This window comes from Typopeltis vanoorti, chromosome 8 (genome assembly GCF_054136105.1).
Source record: "Typopeltis vanoorti isolate ZY-2024b chromosome 8, IOZ_Tvanoo_1.0, whole genome shotgun sequence".
NCBI lineage: Eukaryota > Metazoa > Arthropoda > Arachnida > Uropygi > Thelyphonidae > Typopeltis > Typopeltis vanoorti.
In genome coordinates this window covers 71,554,649-71,577,628 of record NC_143556.1, presented here as the reverse complement: position 1 = coordinate 71,577,628, position 22,980 = coordinate 71,554,649, and the positions used below count along the sequence as shown (strand labels likewise).

General features: G+C 36.0%; 1 protein-coding gene across 1 annotated transcript in view; it reads right to left on the bottom strand.

Annotated features, from left to right (window-relative positions):
- rt (Protein O-mannosyltransferase rt) overlaps positions 1–22,980 on the bottom strand; it is a 375,338-nt gene that overhangs the window by 220,173 nt on the left and 132,185 nt on the right. The window contains exon 9 of the mRNA XM_090396396.1: positions 18,994–19,149. Within this exon, the coding sequence (XP_090252522.1) occupies positions 18,994–19,149 (156 nt within the window). The remainder of the gene's footprint in view (positions 1–18,993; positions 19,150–22,980) is intronic.

The following is a 22,980-nucleotide window of genomic DNA, read 5'->3' as shown; positions in this document are numbered from 1 at the left end:
TCTTACTAAATAATAAGTATAGGATGTTATTTTCAGGCAATAATGATCAAGGAAAGGAAGAAGTAGCTACAGCATTCAACACCAAACACGAAGATTAACTTCTTGATTGGAAAGTAGTTTCAAGTATAGTTATGTGAACAAACTTCAAAATGGGGACATCGACAATGAAAGTTATTTGTGCCTATGGTCCCACAGAAGGTTCTTTCAAGGAAGAAGGAGGAATGTTTTGTGTCATTGGAACAGGCAGCTGACATAAATGTAAAAAGTGGTCCCTGTTGGAGATCTGAACAGCAGAGTAGGAAACAAATTTCACATGCATATAGGAACATTTTGGGAAAATTTGAAGAAAAGGGCAAAGCTAATAATAATGGTAAGTATTTACTGGACTTCTGCTCAGGACGCAGACTAGTCATTACTAACACCATGTTTCAACATAAAGATGTGTACAAGTTCACATGGAGCAAAGACATGAGAAATAAGAAAAGCTTCATTGACTATGTCACTGCTGATGGTGATATCTTCAGGCTCGTTCAGGATACATGTACAAAGGATTTGAAATTGGTAGTGACCATTACTTAGTACTAACATAAAAATGGATATCACACTGAAAAGAACAGTATGTAAAAAAGTTTTTAAAAGAATTAAAGTTGAGCAGCTTTTACAAGAAAATTGTAGACTTGACTATACAAACATTATTGAAGAAAAAAATGAAACAAATTGAAAACAAGAACCAAACCATGGAATCTCATTGGCAAACTCTGAAGAAGACATTGATTCATTCAACTAGGAAGGTATATAGTGAAGTTGTCTGCAAGGATAGAAAAATAAGAACACCATGGTGGACATAAGAAGCAGTCCTGGAAAAGAAGAAAGCATACCAAAGTTCCTAGCAAATAAGTCAGCATATGCCCTAAAAGAATATAGAGAAAAATGTAAGAGAGCTAAGCTGTGTGTAAAAGGAGCTAAACAAAAGTCATGGGAAGACTTTGGCAAGAATATAGAAAATAAATATCAGGAAGGTGGCAAAATGTCCTGGAGGCTATTGAAGAAACTTAGAAATGGAAGAAAGAGTACTGTAAAAGGAATCAAAGATGATAAAAGGACATGAAAACTGAAGATAAGGATATCCTAGATGTCTGAAGTAATTATTTTAAAAGACTGTTAAATGAACCAAGCAGTAACAGAACCATACTAAAAATTTTTCAAGAGGAATGCAAAGAGGAGTACATATCAATAATCCTCCTTGAGGTAGAAAAAGTTGTCAAAAATTTGAAATGTGGAAAGGTAGCTGGAATAGATGATATTCAACCAGAAATGCTTAAATATGGAAGTATAAAAGTTTTGCAGTGGCTACACTGCATAATTCAGAGGGCCTGTTCAGAATGTCAAATTCCCAATGATTGGAGTAGAGTTCTCATAGTACCCATCTATAAAAAAAGGAATAAAACTGAATGTGAGAATTACAGAGGAATTTCTCTACTAAGTGTTCCAGGTATTATTTATGGAAGCATACTTGAAAAGAGGGTGAGAAAGATTGTGGAAGAGAAACTTTGAGAGGAACAAACTGGGTTCAGGCCAAATAGAGGTTGTCAAGATCAGATTTTCACTTTAAGCCAAATAGTTGAGAAATTGTGGGAATATGATAAGGATATGTGTTTAATTTTTGTACATCTAGAAAAGGCATATGACAAGGTGCCCAGAGAAAGCTTTTCAAAATACTACAATTATATGGTTGTAAAAATAATCATTCAGATAGCAAAAGTTATATATCATCCTAGAAAGAAATAAACATAAAATCAAATTGGAAATTAATGAAGCACATTAATTCTGGTTTTCAGGAAAATAAAAGAAATAGAGAAGGACTCTTCAACATTAGAACTATTATAGAAAGATAGCTGGAGAAGCAGAAAGAAGTCTACTTATGTTTTATTGACTACACAAAGGCCTTTGACAATATACAACATGAACAACTAATCGAATGCATTAGAAAATTAGGAGTAGATGATAAAGATACCAGATTACTGATAAATCTATTATGGGAGCAAACTGCCTCAATAAAAATATCAGGAGAAACCTCGGAGGAATTTTCAGTAAAGAAGGGTGTCAGACAAGGCTGTATTCTTTTTCCTATATTGTTTAACTTCTATACTGAAAATATCTTCCAGCAATTAGAAGAATTTAAAGGAATCAGCACAGGAGGCAGAAATATGAACAACTTAATATATGCAGACGATACAGTACTGCTAGCTAAAAATAAAAAAGATCTTCAAAATCTACTAGAAGAGATGCTGAAACTAAGTGAAAAATATGGACTTAATTTCAACTTCAAAAAAACCAATCCATGCTGGTAACTAACAAGAAAAACAGGGGAAATATCTGATATAAATATTAAGATCAGAGGAAATATCTCAGATCAAGTAGAGAGTTATATATATTTAGGTCAACTAATTACAGAGAATGGTAAGTGTGATATGGAAATATTAAAAAGAATAGAAATTGCTAGATCAACTTTCATTAGCATGAAAAACATTCTGACCTCAAAGGAAGTTCACACAAAAACAAGAATTAGGCTATCCAAATGCAACGTACGGTCAACACTGCTATATGGAGCAGAAACCTGGACAACATCAAAATATTGTGAAAATAAACTAAAAGCCTTTGAGATGTGGATCCTCAGACGAATTCTTAGAGTCCCATGGACTGCCAAAAAAACTAATTTAGAAATATTAGAGATGATTGGAGAAGATAGAACTCTACCTTGGTCCACCTACTAAGGCATGAATCCCCCTCCCCCCACCAAATAAAAACACTTCTAGAAGGAATGATACAAGGAAAAAAAGAAGAGGAAGACAAAGAACAGATTGGATGGGAAATATTAAGGACTGGACCTTTTTGTCATAAAAGAGAAGCACAAAACCGTACATGGTGGAACCTCATGGTAGTCAACCTCCTGGAAGGAGATGACATCTGACAAGGAAGGAAAAATAATCATAATTTACAATTATGAATCTTTCTACAATTGCTTCTCTATTCTAATATATCAGTAGTTATGGTTTCATAACAAATATATCAACACTTGCAATGCACCTGTTATTGATATTATTATTGTCAAAATGAAATGTAAATCGTTTGAAATTGACATACTTACTAGATTCTAATAGTTGTGTCACTTTCAAATTATTTTATTGTAATTTAAAATTGTTAACTGTTGAGATATTTGTAGTGGTTTGTTTAGACTTTTTTTCCCCACTAACAGAGACGTGTCAGCCATTATACATAACTTCTCACTTGCTATTTACATGACGTGTGCATGCTCACGGAGGAGACTGATGGGTGATTGACAGCTGACAGAGAGAGAGCATTCCGTATCAGAGTAACTAGGAAAACAAGTAAGAGAGCTAATGGAAATTTGAGAACAGCAACCGGAGAATTTTGTTCTTAGAAGTTTTTAAGTTTTATGTGACAGTTGAGAAAATATTAATAGAAGATTCCAAAAAGGAATCGTAGAACTGCGAGTCTTTAAACTGGAGGAGTTCAGACTGTCGACAAGTATTTAGTAAATAAAAGAAAATATTGCAATCGACATTTTAACTGAATGTTTGAGGAAATACTGAATGGAAAGTTTTATCTTTTGTCTTAAGGACACTGGATTACTGTGGGAAAAGCAATTGGTGAAATTTGAAACTGTAAAGTGGCTTAACATGAAGAGCTCAACTTAGATATGTTGCTCAGGAAGTAGTAAAAGAAACTTCTTTCTCTGGTACAAAAATCAGTAAAATTGTGCAATATATTGAACTACAAGTGGAATATTTATACTTCAGTGATACAGGAGGAATAATATTGTATATGTTACATAAGGGAGATAAAAAAGGATCCCATGGAAAAGAAGAAAATTTAATATTTTTGGAAAGGGCCTAACAAAGAAACTGACTCTGATGAGCATTTTTGTTGTTGTGAAAACAAGGTGTTTAGTCTAGAAGACTTGATTAAGTATATATCAAACAATCCAATAATAGAATGAGTAGGAGAATGAATGATTTTAATATTTTTGGATAAGAAAATTTCTAAAGTGTAGATTTATTTTAGAAGGCCTTGGATTTAGTTAATTTTGTAGTTATTTATGTAATGTTATTTAAATGTATATATTGTTTTAGTTTTATTAATAGAGTTAAAAATCATTGCACCAATTGGAATTGAACCCTTCTGTAAATACTAAGCAGAGTATAAAAACCAATTCATGGAGAAAAATAAAAATAAAAAAAAAGATAAATATAAATGACATAGCTGAGTTTTTTTTTTTTTTTTAAATAACTGGAACAGCTGATTACAGAAATTAATAATAAATAACAGGGTTAATGGAACTTTTAAACAGTCTATATTTAAGTTGTGAATCAGCAATTAGAAGTGAAGGAAATACAGGAATATGGTTTTATGTAAATTCATGGGTAAGACAAGGATGCACATTGTCTCCACTGTTATTCATCATCTATATGGACACATTATGGGGGCGCTAGTGGGCCAAGTACTGCGGACGTGTTTTGAAGAGCTCCTGATTCAGATAAGTTTTTACTAGGAATAATTAAGTATATATGCGTAATTGTTTGAGTAAGAGTGGCTGTAAACGTTGTACGCTACCGGTATTATTAGTGTGGGTTTTTTTTTTCTTGTCTAAATAAATTACGAAATCGTTATTATTAGACCTAGTAACCGGCAGAGAGAAAAAAAAAAAAAAAATGGCGGCGGCATTGTCATTCCATGATTTGAATGTAGATTTCAGTCGTTTCGTTAAGTGTGAGGTCTGTTATATGTATTCCTTCGATTACATAAATGATTTGTGGATGTTTAGTGCGGATGGAAGAAGGGTGTGTGCGAAGTGTGACCTGAACGAAGAACTAATGAATGCGAATATGAAATTGATGACAGAAAGTGCTAGTACTGATTGCGTCGCGATTGCACGTTTGAAAGAAATGGATGGTGAGCAAGAGAAGCGAAAAAATGTTAAAAAATCAGGAAAAAAGAAAAAGAGCGATTTGACAACCGTAACGGATGTTAAAAGGGACGAAAGTGAGGTGGAAAGAAACGAAATTGAGAGAACGAATGAAAGTAGAACTTGCGTAATGCAGAAATCACAAGTAAAAAAAATCGAAAGAATAAATGATGGCGAAAGTTCGACGCATGTTGGACCGAAAGTACTGAAACAAAGAAAGATGAATGACAGTAAAAGTGAGAAGAATGATAGCGAAAGTTGGACGTATGTTGGACCGAAAGTACGGAAACAAAGAAGGAGATGAATGAGAGGGAATGTGAGAAGAGGGGGTCGAGAGTTAGAAAGTTAGAAAGATTTAATGATAGAGAGAATGTGTCGCGAGGTTCGGAAAGTGAATTAGATTGGATGAGGCAAGAAATGAAATGGATGCGGAATGAAATTAAGAGAATTCAGGTCAAAACTATTAAAATAAATCATGATGGCATGAAAGAGTTAACGAAAGATGAGCGAGTGGCGTTGTATGGCGACTCCATTATTAAAGGTGTGCTAGAGGATAAAATGCACAAGGTATGTTTTCCAGGCGGTAAAATAAGTAGAGTGATTGAGGCATTGGATATGAGGCGGGAGCGAGCAAAAGAGTTAATTGTATTAATTGGTACAAATGATTTGAGAGAGAACAAAGAGCATGTCAAAATGAATGTCAAGAGACTGCTTGGAAAGATAAAAGAGAATAGTGTGACAGGAAGGGTGGTCAGTGTGTTGCCTAGGTATGATTGTGGTGAAATGAGGCGGAGAGCACGGATTAGGAATGGTATTCTGGCTGAAATGTGTGAGGAGATGGGTGTACAGTTTGTTAATGTGTGGAATGAGTTTGAGGGACGAAGTGAGCTGTATGGGAGCGATGGACTGCATTTGAGTGGTTATGGTGTGAGTCGCTTGGAGAGACTGCTGCTGGAAGGTAGAGAAGTGAATAGAGAAAATGAATCAGATCGAGAGGGGAGTGATGTGGAAGAGCAGGAGACTAAGACAGGAGAGATTGAAGAAGTGGAAATGAATGGAGAGGTGAGTGGTATGAGTATAGAAAATGAGAGAATGGGTGTGCAAGAGGAGCAGGGAAACTGGGAGGCCCAGGGCGGACAGGGATACACAGCGTGAGAAAGGTGGATGCTCCAAGAGGAGGTGAGAGCATGTGTAGGCAGGAAAGTAATGGGATGACCAGGGATCAAGAGGAAACAGATGTTGTTGCAAAGGGTTTTAAAATGAAGAAGCAGAAAGAGAAATGGCCCCAGTCCAGCATGGAGAGAGCACATCGAGTGAATGGTATCAGTGGAACTAGCTGTAGATCCAGAAATGAGTTGTTGTGTTTGTATACCAATGCTAGAAGCATAAGAAACAAGGCGGATGAAATGGTTGCACTAATTGTGTCTGTGTACCCAGAGATTGTTGGAATAAGTGAGACATGGTTAGATGAGGACGACATCCTGACAGGAATAGAGATGGAAAGGTATGATGTGTTTCGTGAGGATAGAAGGGATAAAAAGGGAGGGGGAGTGCTATTGATGATAGAGAAAGAGTTATGTCCATACAAGGTAGAGATGCAAGAGGGAAATAGGGCCAGTGGTTTTGAGGCAGTATGGTGTGAGATAGAGGTGAATAGAATCAAATACTTGGTGGGATGTTGTTATAGACCTGGTAATGTGGATGGTGGTGATAGTGAAATGTATAGTCAAATAAGCCAAGCAAATAAGAAAAGGGTGATCATTATGGGTGATTTTAATTATGGCAATATAGACTGGATTGAAGAGATAGCGACTGGAAGTAAAGAAAATGAGTTTCTTGAGTTTTTGAGGGATAACTACCTCAGACAGTATGTAACAGAGGGCACACGAGGATTAAGGGTCTTGGATTTGGTCATCTCATCGGAGGATGTAATTATAAATGAGGTGTCAAATCATCCACCAATTGGTGAAAGTGACCATGAGGTGATTACCTGGGTGGTTGCCAGCAGTGCAAGGACCCCTGTGAAAAAAGGGTATATGTGGAACTACAAGGGGGGGGTGATTATGAAGAGCTCAGGAGACAGCTTGCAGATGTAGCATGGAATGAGGAGTTAGCTGGAAAAGAGATCAATGCAGCTTGGGGAAATTTCAAAAACTATTTAGTAGATGCAATGTCTAAATGTATACCACGGGTGAGAAGGTTAAATAAGGTAGGTGTGAGATGGATGAATAAAGATATTAAGCATGCAATACAGAAAAAAAAGGCATTGTGGAGACAGCATAAGAGAATTGGAAGTAACCAATTTCATGAGGTCTACAAAGACCAGGCAAGGAGGGTGACTTGGTTGGTGAGAGTAGCTAAAGAGAGGTATGAACAGCAGTTAGCTAATGAAGCCAAAAAGAATCCTAGGGAGTTCTTTCGATATGTAGCCAGCAAAAGAAAGAATGATTATGGAAGGATGACATTGATTGGAGGAAATGGTATAAAGACAGCTGTTGCAGAATATGTTGTGGAGATACTTAATGAGCAATTCATAAAGATCTTTCAATCTTGTGAATGTGACTTCATGGAGAGATTAAGAGCAGTTGATGATGGGGAGGAGAGACTGACTGTAAGTGAGCAAGAGGTGTTTGGGGAGTTGAGTAAACTAGATGTAAATAAGGCTGTGGGACTTGATAATATATCACCACGTATTCTGAAGGAGTGTGCCAGAGAGTTGACACCTGCCTTGACATATTTTTTTAATACGAGTCTTGCACTTGGTCAAGTTCCTAAAGAGTGGAAGGAGGGCAAGATTGTGCCACTTCATAAAGGAGGTGATCGAACTCAAGCATCAAACTATAGGCCTATCTGTGTGTCAGGTGTTGTGGTTAAGTTGTTGGAGAAGCTTGTGAGAACTAGGATCCAGAGTTGGGTTGACAACAATGGTATAATCTTTGATGGACAGCATGGATTTGCTAAAGGGAGGTCATGTTTTAGTAATCTACTTACTTATTACAATAAAGTGACTGCTTCCTTGGACAGAGGAGAAGGATACACAGTAATATACTTGGATTTCGCAAAGGCTTTTGATAGAGTACCTCATGATAAGTTGACAGTCAAACTAGAGCAGATGGGGTTGGATATTAGATTAGTGCACTGGATTGAAGACTGGCTATCTCATACACAACTTGTTGATACTGACATGTATCAACAAGTTGTGTATGGGGGTGCAATATCCAGGAAAAGGAAAGTCACTAGTGGAGTGCCTCAGGGGTCTGTTTTAGGGCCATTACTATTTAACTTATATATTAATGATATTGGTGAAGATTTGGATGGAGATATTCAGTTGTTTGCAGATGATGCAAAGTTGGGACGAACCATAAAGAGTAGTGAAGATGTTGTGGCCTTGCAAGAAGACTTGAATAAATTGAGTGATTGGGCAAGCAAATGGGGATGTGAGTTCAATGTTGCAAAATGTAAAGTTTTAAAATTTGGAAAACAAAGATGGGATGCAGAATTTATGCTTGGTGAGAATATATTGTTGGAAGTAGAGGAAATAAGAGATCTGGGGGTGATAGTGGATAAGGATCTAAAATTTAGGGGACACATCGCCAAAATTGTGAAGACAACACAAAGACTTCTGGGAATGATGCGGAGGACACTGACATGTAGAAGTAGGGAGATACTTGTTCCAATGTATAAGGCTTTGATTAGGCCACACTTGGACTATTGTGCCCAGATTTGGTCACCGGGTTTTCAGAAGGATGAAGAGATGTTGGAAAGGGTCCAAAGGCGACTGATTAAGGTAGTTTCTGACCTCTGGAATGTTGAGTATGAGGAAAGATTGAAAAGATGTAATTTGCAGAGTCTCATGGAGAGAAGGAAGAGGGGAGATATGATAGAGACCTACAAGTTGGTAAGGGGTTGTTATAGGATCAATGGTGGAGAAGTTCTACAGAGAATAGTGGGAGATCAGGGGAGAACCAGAGGTCATCCCTGGAAACTGTATAAGGAGGGTGTGAGTAAGGGAGTGAGAGGCAGGTTTTTTTCGTGCAGAGTTGTGAGTGATTGGAATGCCTTGCCTGAGAGCGTGGTGTCTGCAAGTAGTTTGAATGTGTTTAAGACACGGTATGATGAGATGTGTGTGTAAGATAAAAGGACCTTCTAGATGAGTCTTTGACTCCATGAGGTCTTGTTTAATAATAATAATAATAATTATAAAAGAAAGTGGTATCAAGACTGATATTAGAATTTTAGATGTCAAACCTAGCTCTTTGCTTTATGCAGATGATGTCCTAAACACATCTAGTACAAGCTTCCAGGATTCACTAACTAAATTGAATGGCAGCTGTAACAAATTTGGAATGAAAATTAGCAATAAAAAGGCCAAAACTATGACAATAGGCAGGAGCATAAAAAACGTCAGCTGCATTCTGAATGGAGATCCTATAGAACAAGTAAAATATTTCAGCTATTTTGGCAGAGTTTTTAGTGAAGATGAGGTTAAATCTGGAAATAGACAAAACAAGAAAAGCTGGCATGGTGGATAGCCAGTTGAATAAATTTATATGAAATAAGAGAAATTAGTCAAAACACCAAACTAGCAGTATATTAAAACAGTGTTTAAATTAGTTATGGATCTAAGAGTTGGGTTAGAAATAAAGCACTTGATCAAAGACTAGAAACCACAGATATGAGGATTCTGAGAAAAATCAGGGGAGTGAACTGATGGCATCAATGGCAGAATCATATTAAAAATGAAGATATTAAAAGGAACTCGACATTATTAGTATTCAAGAATGTGTCAGCAGAGATAATCTAAGGTGGTATGGCTACTTAATAGAATGGATGAAAAAAGGTTAGCAAAACAGGTGTTTGATGCTAAGATGGCAGGGAAAGATATCTAGAGAAAAACCAAGGTCTAGGTGGATTGATTTGGTCAAAAGTGCCTTTCCTTAGACGCACGGATAGATATGGCAATATTGGAGTGCTAATAAGTAATAGATTGATTTGGAGAAAAATTATCGATAGCAGATTAGTAATAATGTAAACTCAGTCATGTAGTGCTGTCATAGTAACCTGAACACCCCCTTGGGGATACATATCAGGAAATTGATGATGATTAAAACAGGTTTTGTGTGACATAGTTGTGGAAACTGGCCTGGAAGAAAAAGTGAATTTTCAATCTGTTATTTCACCTTCAGCACTTATTGAGCCCGAATGTCTTCTCACTTGTTTATGCAATGGAAGCACCAAAGGGAACACCATTGTTGGGCTATGCCTAGGGCATCAGTTAGCCTTAATCTAGTCCTACATTTCCCCCATGGGGGGGGGGGAGAATCCAATAGGGCTCAAATCTGTTGAAAATGTGCTGGCCAAGCAAGGGATCAGTTCAGCTCTTCCAATACATCTGGAAGAAGATAATATTCTTGTTGAGAGGCTTATACGCTGGTTAAACATGATAACTAATATTTAAGGAATTGACAGCGTATACTAGAAATATAGATTAAATAAACTTTAATATATACTTTCCGATATTTCGGCGAACGTCACGTTGCCATCTTCTTGGGAACTTACTACAAAGACACGTGCACACAAGTACTAATAACAGCAAACGAGACTGAAGCTAGGAAGCTAGCGTTTTCCTAAAGTCCTGATGGTGCCCCCTGGCGGGCTATATTGGTAGTTCTTGGCCTTTGGGCTGAAGTTCTTCTGATAAAAGTTTCCCAAATTTGGGGCAGTCTCATGCATCCAAATTTGTTGAGGTTTGGCATGTTCCTAAGAGCTGAGGCTGATTCCATGAACAGTCTTTCATACTTGAACTTGCTGCGGTGTATTACTGTGGCTTTCTTCCATCTTATTCTGTAGCGAGTATCCAGAGCATCATCTGCAAGCCCAGAGTGGCTGTACTGGTGAAATTGAATGTAATCCTTGTGTTCTGAGATTCTGATATTTGCTGTCCTGCCTGTTTGGCCAAAGTAGGACAGTTTACAGCTGCAAGGGACCTGGTATACACCAGGTAGGTCTAGGGGAAGTGGTTGGTCTTTGGTGGAGCGGATAAGGGATGCCAGTTTTCTATGTGGTCTGTAACAAGTGGTCAAGTCATGTTTTTTTGGAATCTTCCAGATTCCAAAAAATCTGGAAGATCCAGAAAAATCCAGAAAAAGAATGGCAACATCTGGAAGAAATTAGGCAGTTTCTGAAGATTTCTGAAGAAATCTTCAGAAACTGCCTAACATTGAGAGCAAAGCGACAAGGTGCACCATCTTACTGAAACTCTATATCATCTATAAGTTCTAAAGAATTATATTTAGAATCATGGCTCACTTAAGGATATGCAAATAGAGGTAATTTACAACTAGAAAACATACAATTAGTTCAATATTCTTTTGCAAGGGGATATGGGTAGGAATTTAGAAGTAAAGAAATTATTAGGCATTTAGAGGTAAATGCCTCTAAATGGTATTTACCTCTAAATGCCTATACGTATCTACTTGTAAAGAAATACAGAAATAAATGCGTGATTTCATCTAGGATATGCAAATAGAGGTAATTTACAACTAGAAAACATACAATTAGTTCAATATTCTTTTGCAAGGGGATATGGGTAGGAATTTAGAAGTAAAGAAATTATTAGGCATTTAGAGGTAAATGCCTCTAAATGGTATTTACCTCTAAATGCCTATACGTATCTACTTGTAAAGAAATACAGAAATAAATGCGTGATTTCATCTAAAAGCATGTATCTGCCTTTAGTAATTCTGCAGCATTTCTGAATAACTTTCACTATTAACATTCTGTTCTCCAGAAAAAAAATGGCTAAATTATGCAGCCTTTTCCTAATGTATACTAGGCATTGACCTTAGGGGAATCTCTTTCATGTTTCTCAACTTCTTGTGCCTCCTTATACTGCAGTTATGTCTGTTGATCTTATCACTAATATGAAATGTTGCTTCATCAGAAAAACATTCATTGGCCATAAATAATGCATTACTGTCAAGTTTTTCATTAAATTGGTGACAGAAAATCAATCGTGTGTGATAATCCTCTTCCAGCAACATTTGGTGGAATTTAATTTTGTAGTCTTTTGTATGAAGTTTCATTCTGAGAATTTTATGCACTGTTGATTCAGGATGCCCATTCTGTTGATTACATTATGCAATAAAGAATTGTCCTACAGATACTACTCTTTCCTCACTCACACTGGTTTATCATTGACAAAACCTGCTTCTTTAAGCTTAGTCATTCAGTTAGTTATGTAATTCCTGTGTGGTTCATCTTTGTTGTAATGGGTTCTAAAGCTTTGTACTGCAACTACAGGTTTTAACTCGGCTAACCACATCACACAATTTACTTTCTCTCTTTCTGAATCCATTTTGTCAATTCTCATCCTGCAAAATAAATAAATAAATAAAAATAATAAAATTTACAAATTTAAAAAAATAAAAATAATAAATTTTTCACTAAACTGCAATAAAATAAATGGATCACTCTTAGGACATACTAAACTTCACTAAATTACATTTCTAATGTTTTTAACAGATAGATTTTATTATGTATAGAACAGAAACTATGAAAATTTAAAACTATAAATATGTGGGTGGGAAGACATTCTATGTAGGAAAGATGCCAGCCAACATTGGGCCATCTCTTGATCACATCTGGTGGGACATCATCGGGATTAGAAGACTCTTCGGTATCCAATTGTTCAAGATTCTGATGGCACCATGGTGGAGGCCACAGGAAGCATGTGATGGAATGTTCCAGGTAAAGTTGAAGGTGATTTGCTTTGGTCTTCCACTGCAAGAGTTGAATGAGAAGAATGATGCAGAGAAATTGTGCCCAGTAGCTTTACGAGAGACCAGAGGCATGACCACCACTGGTGCAAGAGAACAGTTTTCAACATTTGGCCCTTCCAAAGTCAGACTTAGCACTATTAATGAAAAGTGTTTTAAGTACTGCAGGCTTCAGGATAAGCTATGAATGAAGCTGAAGTTTTGAATCAAGAAGCCAGCTGTGATATGCTTTTAACCTTCTTATCCACCCCCACAGAACTGCTCTGACACACTTCTTGGAACATTATAGCTTAGATATTAGGTGAGAATTTTGAAACAAAACAAAATATGAATAATTTCTGTAATATGATCACAATATGATCTGGAGAAATGGATGAAAGAGTATTCTAAGCTAAGGTAAAGCAAATTGTTCATCCAACAACTAGTCATCTGGATCTGTAGAATGGAAAGGAAAATAAAAGACTCAGGGATCTTCTCACTTATTATAGTATCAAAGAACAGGAGGTTGTGAATGGCTAGGGGACAGCATTACACTAGAAATGAAATCTGGATGATATTATGATCTGCATTACCAAGAGGAGGAATCATCTCAATAGTGCCTTTATTTGGTTACAGAATGGATAAAAAATGATTCTCAGTGATGGGTAAGTAGAGAGGATTGTTGAATATACTAGTTGTTAGACAAACAATTTGCTTTACCTTAGACCATCATTGGAGGTACAAACTATTGCACACAATGCTTATCCAAACGTGCCCTTAAACTGATTCAATGTGTCTACATTTACAACATACTCAGGCAATGCATTCCGCTCACAAACCACTCTCCATGGAAAGAACCTTTTTTTCACTCCTCTGCTCACACCCTCCTTATACAGCCTCCATCAATGGCCTCTCTACCCCCCCCTCTCCCATTCCATTAAAAATATCTTCCATGTCAGCCTGATAACAACCCCTGACTAACTTATATGTCTCAATCATATCCCCCCCCTCTTCCTCCTATTCATGAAGCTTTACAACTTACATTCTCTCAGTCTGTCCTCGTACTCCACATTCCAAAGACCACTGACCACCTTCGTGAATCTTCTCTGCACCCTTTCCAAAAACCTGGCGACCAAATCTATGCACAATAATCCATGTAAGGCCTGATCAAGGCATTATACAATGGCATCATAACCTCTCTATTTCTGCATGTCAGGGTCCTCCGCATCATTGCCATTATCCGATGTGATGTCTTCACAACATGCAATGTGGCTCTGGATTTCAGGTCCTTGTCCACCATCACTCATAGAGCTCTCATCTCATCTCCTCTACGTTTACTAGAGTTTCCCCACCAAATGTATATTTTGCATCCCATCGTCGCTTACCAAATCTCAAAACCTTACTCTGCAATACTGAACTGACAGTTCTACCTACCTGCTCATTCATGCAATCTCTTCGAAGTCCTCCTGCAAGGCCATAACATCCGCTTAACTCTGCGTTGCTCTACCCAATTTTGCATCATCTGCAAATAGCTGCATATCACTAGTTAAATCCATTCCAATATCATTAACATACAATGGTACCCAAAACCATTGTATGACTCCTGTGGTACACCACTAGTGACCTCTTTTGTGATACTGCACCCACTTATACAACTTTCTGATACCTATTTGACAGTCAGTAACTGATCCAGTTCAGAAGTCTTATTCAATCCCATCTGTTTCAATTTATTTAACAGCATGTTGTGTGGCAGTCTATCAAAAGCTTTTGCAAAATCCAAGTACACCACTGTATATGCATCTCCCCTGTCCAAGGTATTTGTCACCTTGTAATAGTACATAAGTTAGCAAAACATGATCTCCCTTGAACAAACCTATGCTGATAACCACAGAGAATACTGCAGTTATCCACCCATTTCTGTATCCTACTTCTTACCAATTTCTCCAGTAGCTTCACCACAACGCCAGACATACAGATCGGCCTATAATTTGAAGCTACAGCCTTATCACCAACTTTATGCAGTGGAACAATTTTACCCTCCTTCCACTCCCTTGGAACCTGTGCTGTTGTGAGACTTATTAAACAAGCATTCCAATCCTACTGCCAATTCCCTGGAACATTCCTTTACGATACATAGTGATATGTCATCAAAGCCTATTGCCTTATTGACATCAAAGTTATTTATTTCCTCAAATACCTCCTGCTCACTCATAATTAAGCCATCCTCTCTTATGTATTGTACACCTAAGTTCCTCATGTTTCCACCCTGATCAGGATGAAACACCATTATAAATTGATCACTGAATACTTTGATAATGTCTTCTGCAGCAGAAGACATTATCAAAGTATTCAGTGATAATGTCTTCTGCAGCAGTTACCATTCCACCATTTTCATAAGTTAACATCACCTTACCATGATCATTCTTCATTCTACTTGCCACATACCTAAAAAAACTCTCTGAGTTTTTCTTCACCAGATTTGCCTTTTTCTGCTCATAGTGAACTTTTGTTTTCCTAACTAACTGAGTCAATCTCCTGGCTTGTTCTTTATACTCTTCATGTAACTGATTATTACTATTATTCATCTTTTACTGTCTCCACAGTACTGTCTTCTTCCAGATTTCATGCTTAAGCCCCTCATTCATTCACTTTACACCTACCTTATTCAGTCTTTTGGCCTTCAGAATGCATTCACACAATGATACTGTTATGTATTTCTTTGTCAGTTTCCATGCAGCATTTATTTCCTTACTGCTCAACTGCTCATTCCATGCCATAGCTCCAAGCTGTCTCCTAAGCTTATCATAATAATCAAACTTATAATTCCAGATACAGCTTTTCCTCACAGAAGTTTGCATATGGCTAGCCATAATCCAGGTGATCACTCTCACCAACTGGAGGAAAGTGTGAAACCCCACCCCACAATTACATCCTCTGATGAAATGATCAGATCTAAAACTCTCAATCTTTGCGTGCCCTCTTTTACATGCTACCTGAGATAGTTATCTCTCAAGAACTAGAGAAATTCATTTCTCTTATTCCCAAACGCGATCTCTTCATTCCAATCTATACCACCATAATTAAAATCACCCATAATAATTACCCTTCCTTTCTTCACTAATCCAAGTTGTTTATACACTGCTTCGTCACCACCCTCCACGTTCCTGGCCCATAGCAACATCCAACTAAATATGTCTTCCTGTCAACCTCCACATTACACCACATCTCATAACCATTGCCACTATTTCCCCTCTTTCATGGCTACCCTATGTGACATAATTCCCCTGCTATCATCAGTAGCACTCCCCCTCCCTTCTTGTCCTTTCTATTCTTGCAAAAAATACTGTATCCTTCCATTTCTATTCCTGTTAGAATATCATCTTCATTTAATCATGTTTCACTTATTCCAATGATTTTGGGGTGAATAAACTCAATCAGTGAAACCATTTCATCTCCCTTTACAAACAAACACAGTAATTCATTTTTAGGTCTATAACCAGTCCTATCCAAACATGTTGGTTGTGATTTTCCCACCACACCTGCCCAATTAACTTCCCCACCCACATCACAGTACATTCCATCTTCACACACACACACACACACACATTCCCTGCCACTTTCAACATCCACTCTGCCTATGCCATGTTTCCCTGTCCCCCCCCCCCATTACCCTGTTCCTCTTCATCTTTCACACTACTACTACTACTTTTTTTATTGCCAAGCACTTCTGTCTCTTCAGTACCACTCTCCTCATTTTTCACTTCATCTCTTGCATGCATCACATACTGTACACATAGTTTAGCAGCTGAGTAATACCTAATCCTTCTCCTTGTTTATTACTGTCTGAATAAGATCTTATAGTCATTATTTAGCAGCTTTTCACCTGTTTTGGCCTTTTTTTTTTTTTTTTTGTCTCTGTATCACTGATTAAGTTGACACACAGTACTACTAATTCTGCAAATCTCATTTTTTTACCATTAATCTTTGTTACACTGATGGTGTGTATGTTCATTTCTACTAATAACAAGATGGCTCACACCCTGTTACTCCTATCCCTGACCTTTTCCCATTAATTGTTCCTCCTCCCCAAAAAGTGGTTTCTATTTTCAGATCCTTCTCTCACCCCCCCCCCCTAAAGTGCTCTCTACCCACCCTTAATAATAATAATAATATTATACATATAAAAAACTCTGGTTTTTTCAAATAATTCCTCCACATTGCTTTACCCTGACTTTACCCAAACCCCCTTCCTTTAACAGCTTAACAGCAGATGAATCATATCGCCAGGATAGGGAGACAGCCAACAACACCCAAAAAAAGGTATGTCCAAATTTTCTTCCTATATTATTATTCTTCATATATTAATTTTATAACACATCAGTAATGCCCTAAAATTTGAGTAAAAAGCCAATGACATTGGCTTTTTACTCAAATTTTACTCCTTTTTTACTTATTGTAAAAAAGAGGGCAGTCCTAAACGAAAGTAGGCTACCATAAAAAATAATAGTTTATTTAGAGGAGTAACATGGGAATTTTCCCAGAAATAATACCTATAACAAGTTTTAGTTTGGGGGGAAGTAGTTTTGTTAAATACTGCATACCACTATTAAATTTTTTTTAAGTTATATATGATCTAACCCTTTCTAGTTCCTTAAGCCTACTGAACTGTAATGGTAGTTCAACTCAACTGCATCTTCACACACACACACATTATATGTTACTGTATGAATGTAGCTTTATATCAACCACACACACACACACATCACAAAACCTATGACAGAAAAATGTTATGAATATGTGTGTGTGTGGGTGGGCAAGTAATTAGAAAAAAAGAAGGCATCGGATAATGTATTCCTTGCAAAGCTGGAGGTTGTATTCATTGGGGGAAAACAATCTGTAAAAGTGGATGAAAAGTTTATTGCCATAGAACTAAACTGTGTTTAGATGTTTGACCAGCAAATGCTCGGTTCTTACATGATTAGAGGAAAGCCAAGGAATAGCACTGGAGCAGCATCCATGAAAATACCTTTTAAAAAGACATAATGCAATAAAGAGATGTTTATAAGAAAGTGATTGGAGGGAATTTGTGAAAAGAGCAAGTCATCTGTTAAGCAGACTACCCTCTTCTGGATAGCAATAAGCATTTTTAAGAGGTTTTGGTGTACTACCCAAAATTATGGGAACAATATTCTAAGATCAGGCAGATTCAGGATTTATAAAGCGTTAAAAGTTATGCAGGTGAAAAGTAGGTTTTCCTTTTATTTTATTTTCTTTCTTGTTAAAACCATGAAAAAAATCTAACCTTGCCTGGAATTTTAGATTTTATCAAAAGAAGAGAAATTCTGAGAAATAAGACAGAACTGTATTCAGAACTAATATTCACTCAATTATCCTCACATACTTGAAAAATGATAAGAAGATCAGCATTTAAGACATGGGTAATGACAGATCTAGACGCTTGAATCATTTGTTCATTATAAGGTTTCTCGAACAAAGAAGAGGAATGGGGTGTACTGTCATCAGCAAAACCATAGATAGGATTTGGGGTTGGTGAGAGAAGGTCATTAATGTATAGAATGAAACTGTGTGGGTGAAAGAAAGCATTGATGGGGGAACAGTGACATAGAAATATGGTGAGAGGAAACCATCCACTATAAATGCAAAGAACGACCAGAGAGAAAACTAGCAACCCAATCATAAAGAGTAAGGAAAATCCTAAGATGGTGGCTTGGTGAGAAAGTCTATCTATGCAAGATTAAATGAAATGCCTTGGAAATATCAAGCGTGACTACACGTTTATCCAATCATATATTTATCATAATTATATTTAATTACAGTAATATATCATTTATCCAACCTTCAAAACAATGGCCCTTCAATTGCCCAACCCTCTCATGTCAATTGACTTCTCTGTAGAGCAACATGTAATAGTACTTCAATTATCCGAACTTGCTGTTCTGATAATTGAAGGGGTGGATAAATCATAGATTACTGTACTTGCATTAAAAAAATGGTAGAAAATTTAACCATACTGAACTGTTTTAACCTTTTAACTACATTTTCCGATTGACCTTTGCATTTTCTTTAAGTGTAACACATATTACTCATGGCACCAATAAGTCATCAGTCAGTGCCATATACACACTAGTGATTACAGAATGTAAAAAAAAAAAAAAGTGAAAACGAGTATTTCCAGAAATTTAACTTATCTATAGCTTAATCTGCAAGAAATTTGGTAAAACTTTATACCTCTAAACTAGCTTGGAAGGCACTAGTCATGATGTTATCATGAGGTCCAGCTCTAGTAAGTAAACTGAGATGAATGTAGAAAGTAAGTAGATATAAACAGACTGGTAGAAGACCTAAAATAATTATTCTGACTACCAAATGTACAATAAGTTGGCTCTGAAAAATAAACATACAATTGTGTTTTACATAGTTAACATACTACTTTTAATTTAAAAAATATATGTGATTATTAATACTACATATTTAAGTTATAATGAATGGGATAAACATAAATTGTACACTGAAATGGTATTTAACAAGGATGGAATGAAAACAATTGTTATAAAGAGCATTTTTACATCTCTGAAAAGGCATGCTCTTTGTAATGATTATAAAGGTGATTGACAATAAACTTTATAATTGGGTGCTAATATAATACTATTAGCACACTAAGGAACAATTTAAACATGAATCCAATGGAACATGAAGTTTACAAGCATATGTGAAAGGAAACTTATACCAGTGGCAGCCAGTGAAATTTCAAGTGGGGGTGCTGCCTATACAAAAGAAAATAATAATATTTTTTTTTTTCCTAATCAGTAACCAATTTATTAATAAATAAATCTACAGATTTATTTATTAATAAATTGGTTACTGATTAGGAAAAAAAAATTATTAAAAAATAAATCTACAGATTTATTTATTAATAAATTGGTTACTGATTAGGAAAAAAATTATTATTATTATTTTCTTTTGTATAGGCAGCACCCCCACTTGAAATTTCACTGGCTGCCACTGGTATAAGTTTCCTTTTACATATGCTTGTAAACTTCATGTTCCATTGGATTCATGTTTAAATTGTTCCTTAGTGTGCTAATAGTATTATATTAGCACCCATTAACTGACTTATACATAAAAAATTTTAAAAAATAAGTAATGAATAACAAATGTATCCTTTAAAACTATATAATGAAAGAATTTAAAAAAATAAAAATATATTACAGATTAATAACAGAATTACAAAAACACCAATTTCGAAAATAAATAAATTAATAAAAAATGCAAAATTGGCAGAGAGCTCATCACATTCTAAGAAAACAATTCTTAGTTTGAAAGGAGTGATCTGGAAGATTTTTGTATTGTTCTAAAAAATACTGTGGACAGTATGAAAATTCCACGTTCTCAGTTACAAAATATTAACAAAGAAATAATCTATTATTCCTTTATAACAGATTACACTAGAAACAAAAAAAAAAATTTTTTTTCTGCTGATTATGATCTGACACTTGTTTTTTACTAATTTGGGTGCGCTGATTTCAAATATCAAACCCATTTTCCTCTATCACATCAGGTTTTTCCTCTGTGGCATTTTCTTTTTGCTAATTTGTAAGTTTTTGATAGTTTTAAGGAGGCAGTACTATTTAGACAATCAAAAAAATCGATTTTTTAATATTATTTACTAAAAGTATGTACTTTTAAAAATCTGTTCCTAACTTTTTATCAAGACATTCGAAAAATTCCTGAAGATATAGCCTATTATTCAAAGTGATGCGCAGATCAGAATCAGAGTGCTCACCGCTCTCGCTTGTTAGTAAACGAATAAATGCGTAAGAACCTGCAACGGCACGTACTGGCTCTTTGAATGCGAGAGAGGCCAATAACTGACCTAATACATTTAGGTGATGAAAAGTAGGCGATAACAACTGCCTAAAACAAATGAATGTTATATGCGTCATAGCAGACAAAGAACGATCGAAATCAGTCAATCGTTATTCGATCGTGAAAGTATGATGAGAGCTTATAACATTTCAATAAAGTCTCTGGTTTTTTTTTTTTGAATTGTTAATTGCATGTTAGTCGGCAGTGAAGAAAATACAACATGTCTACTACTCGAAAATGTGTCAATAGTGTAGATTCTTTGTGCTACATCTGTGGCAGCTTTACTGTTCCCAGTCAAAAGACAAATATCGCTGATTTCGTTAAGAAAGTGTACTTTGCATACTTTGATGTAAAACTTGCAGATCAGGACAATTCATGGGCTCCAAATAAAGTGTGTAAGTCATGTGTAGAAAATTTACGACAGTGGAGCAAGGGAAAACGCCAAAAATTAGCTTTTGGCATTCCAATGATTTGGCATGAACCGAAAAATCACGTAGATGATTGCTATTTTTGTTTAGTTCAGACTTCTGGTTATAATAAGAAGAATAAGAAAAGAATTGTGTATCCAAATCTCGACTCAGCAATTCGGCCAGTTGCTCAATCCAATGAAATAGCCGTGCCAATTTATAAAGGACTTCCTTTACTTGAGAACGAGCATGATTGGGATATGCCAGATGTCCTTGAGGAGCAAGACCCGGATGTTGATTTAGACAATGAAAATTTAATTTCTAGTTCTGGACCGCAACGTTTTACTCAAGCGGAATTGAATGACTTAGTAAGAGATTTGGGCCTATCGAAGGAATCATCGGAATTGTTAGCTTCAAGATTAAATGAAAAAAACTTACTGGAGCAAGATATGAAGATAACTTTTTATCGTAGCAGGGAAAGTAATCTTGTACAATATTTTAAACATGAGTGTGGGTTTGTTTACTGTAACAATGTGTCAGGTTTACTAACTGAAATGAGTGTTGTATAATGTCGTCCAAATGAGTGGCGTTTATTTATCGACAGTTCAAGCAGAAGTCTCAAGTGTGTCTTACTACACAATGGGAATGTATATGGCTCAATTCCTATTGGCTATTCAGTCCACTTAAAAGAAACATATGAGGACATTAAAAAAGGTTCTGAAGTTATTAAAATATACAGACCATAACTGAATCATCTGTGTGGATCTTCAAATGGTGAACTTTTTACTTGGCTTTCAAAGAGGATATACAAAGTTTCGTGTTTTCTATGCTTCTGGGATAGTCAAGCTAGAAACCAACACTGGAGTCAGAAACATTGGCCTCTTAGAATATCTTTAAATGTTGGAGAACAGAATGTTATAAATCAACCTTTAATCGACAAAGAAAAAATCATTTTTCCACCTCTACACATCAAACTAGGTTTTATGAAGCAGTATGTTAAAGCTTTAGATTTACAAGGTGACTGTTTCCAATACATATGCGAAAAATTTCCATAACTTAGTTATGAAAAAATTAAAGCCGGTGTATTTGATGGACCGCAAATTAGAACTTTAATGAGAGACCCAAATTTCATCAACTCTATGAACGAAATTGAGAAAGAGGCCTGGATTTCATTTACAATGGTTGCGAATAATTTTCTTGGAAACAAAATAGCGTGCAATTACAAAGATCTAGTGGAAACAATGCTGAAAATTTCAGCATTGTTTCCACTAGATTCCACTAGTGCCTAGGTTGCAACATGAGCATAAAGCTTCATTTCCTATACAGTCATCTTGATAGATTTCCCGAGAATTTAGGTGCTGTAAGCAATGAACAAGGTGAAAGATTTCATCAAGACTTAAAAACTATGGAAGATCGGTACCAAGGAAGATGGGATTCTCACATGATGGCCGACTACTGTTGGAGTATTCAAAGGGATTGCCAAAACAGAACACACAGCAGAAATTGCTATAAACAAAAATTTATTCCCTGAAACTCATGTGTAAGTAAAATTGTTATTTTTTTATAAATATTCTTGTAATTTTTAATGAATATTGTTAAGTAGTTATGTATCTAATTATTGGCCTCTCTCGCATTCAAAGCGCCAGTACGTGCTGTTGCAGGTTCTTACGCATTTATTTGTTTACTAACAAGCGAGAGCGGTGAGCGCTCTGATTCTGATCTGTGCACAGCTTTGAATAATAGGCTATGTCTTCAGGAATTTTTCGAATTTCTTGATAAAAAGTTAGGAACAGATTTTTAAAAGTACATACTTTCAGAAAATAATATTAAAAAATCGATTTTTTTGATCCTCTAAATAGTACTGCCTCCTTAAAACTATCAAAAACTTACAAATTAGAAAAAAGAAAATGCCATAGAGGAAAAACCTGACGTGATAGAGAAA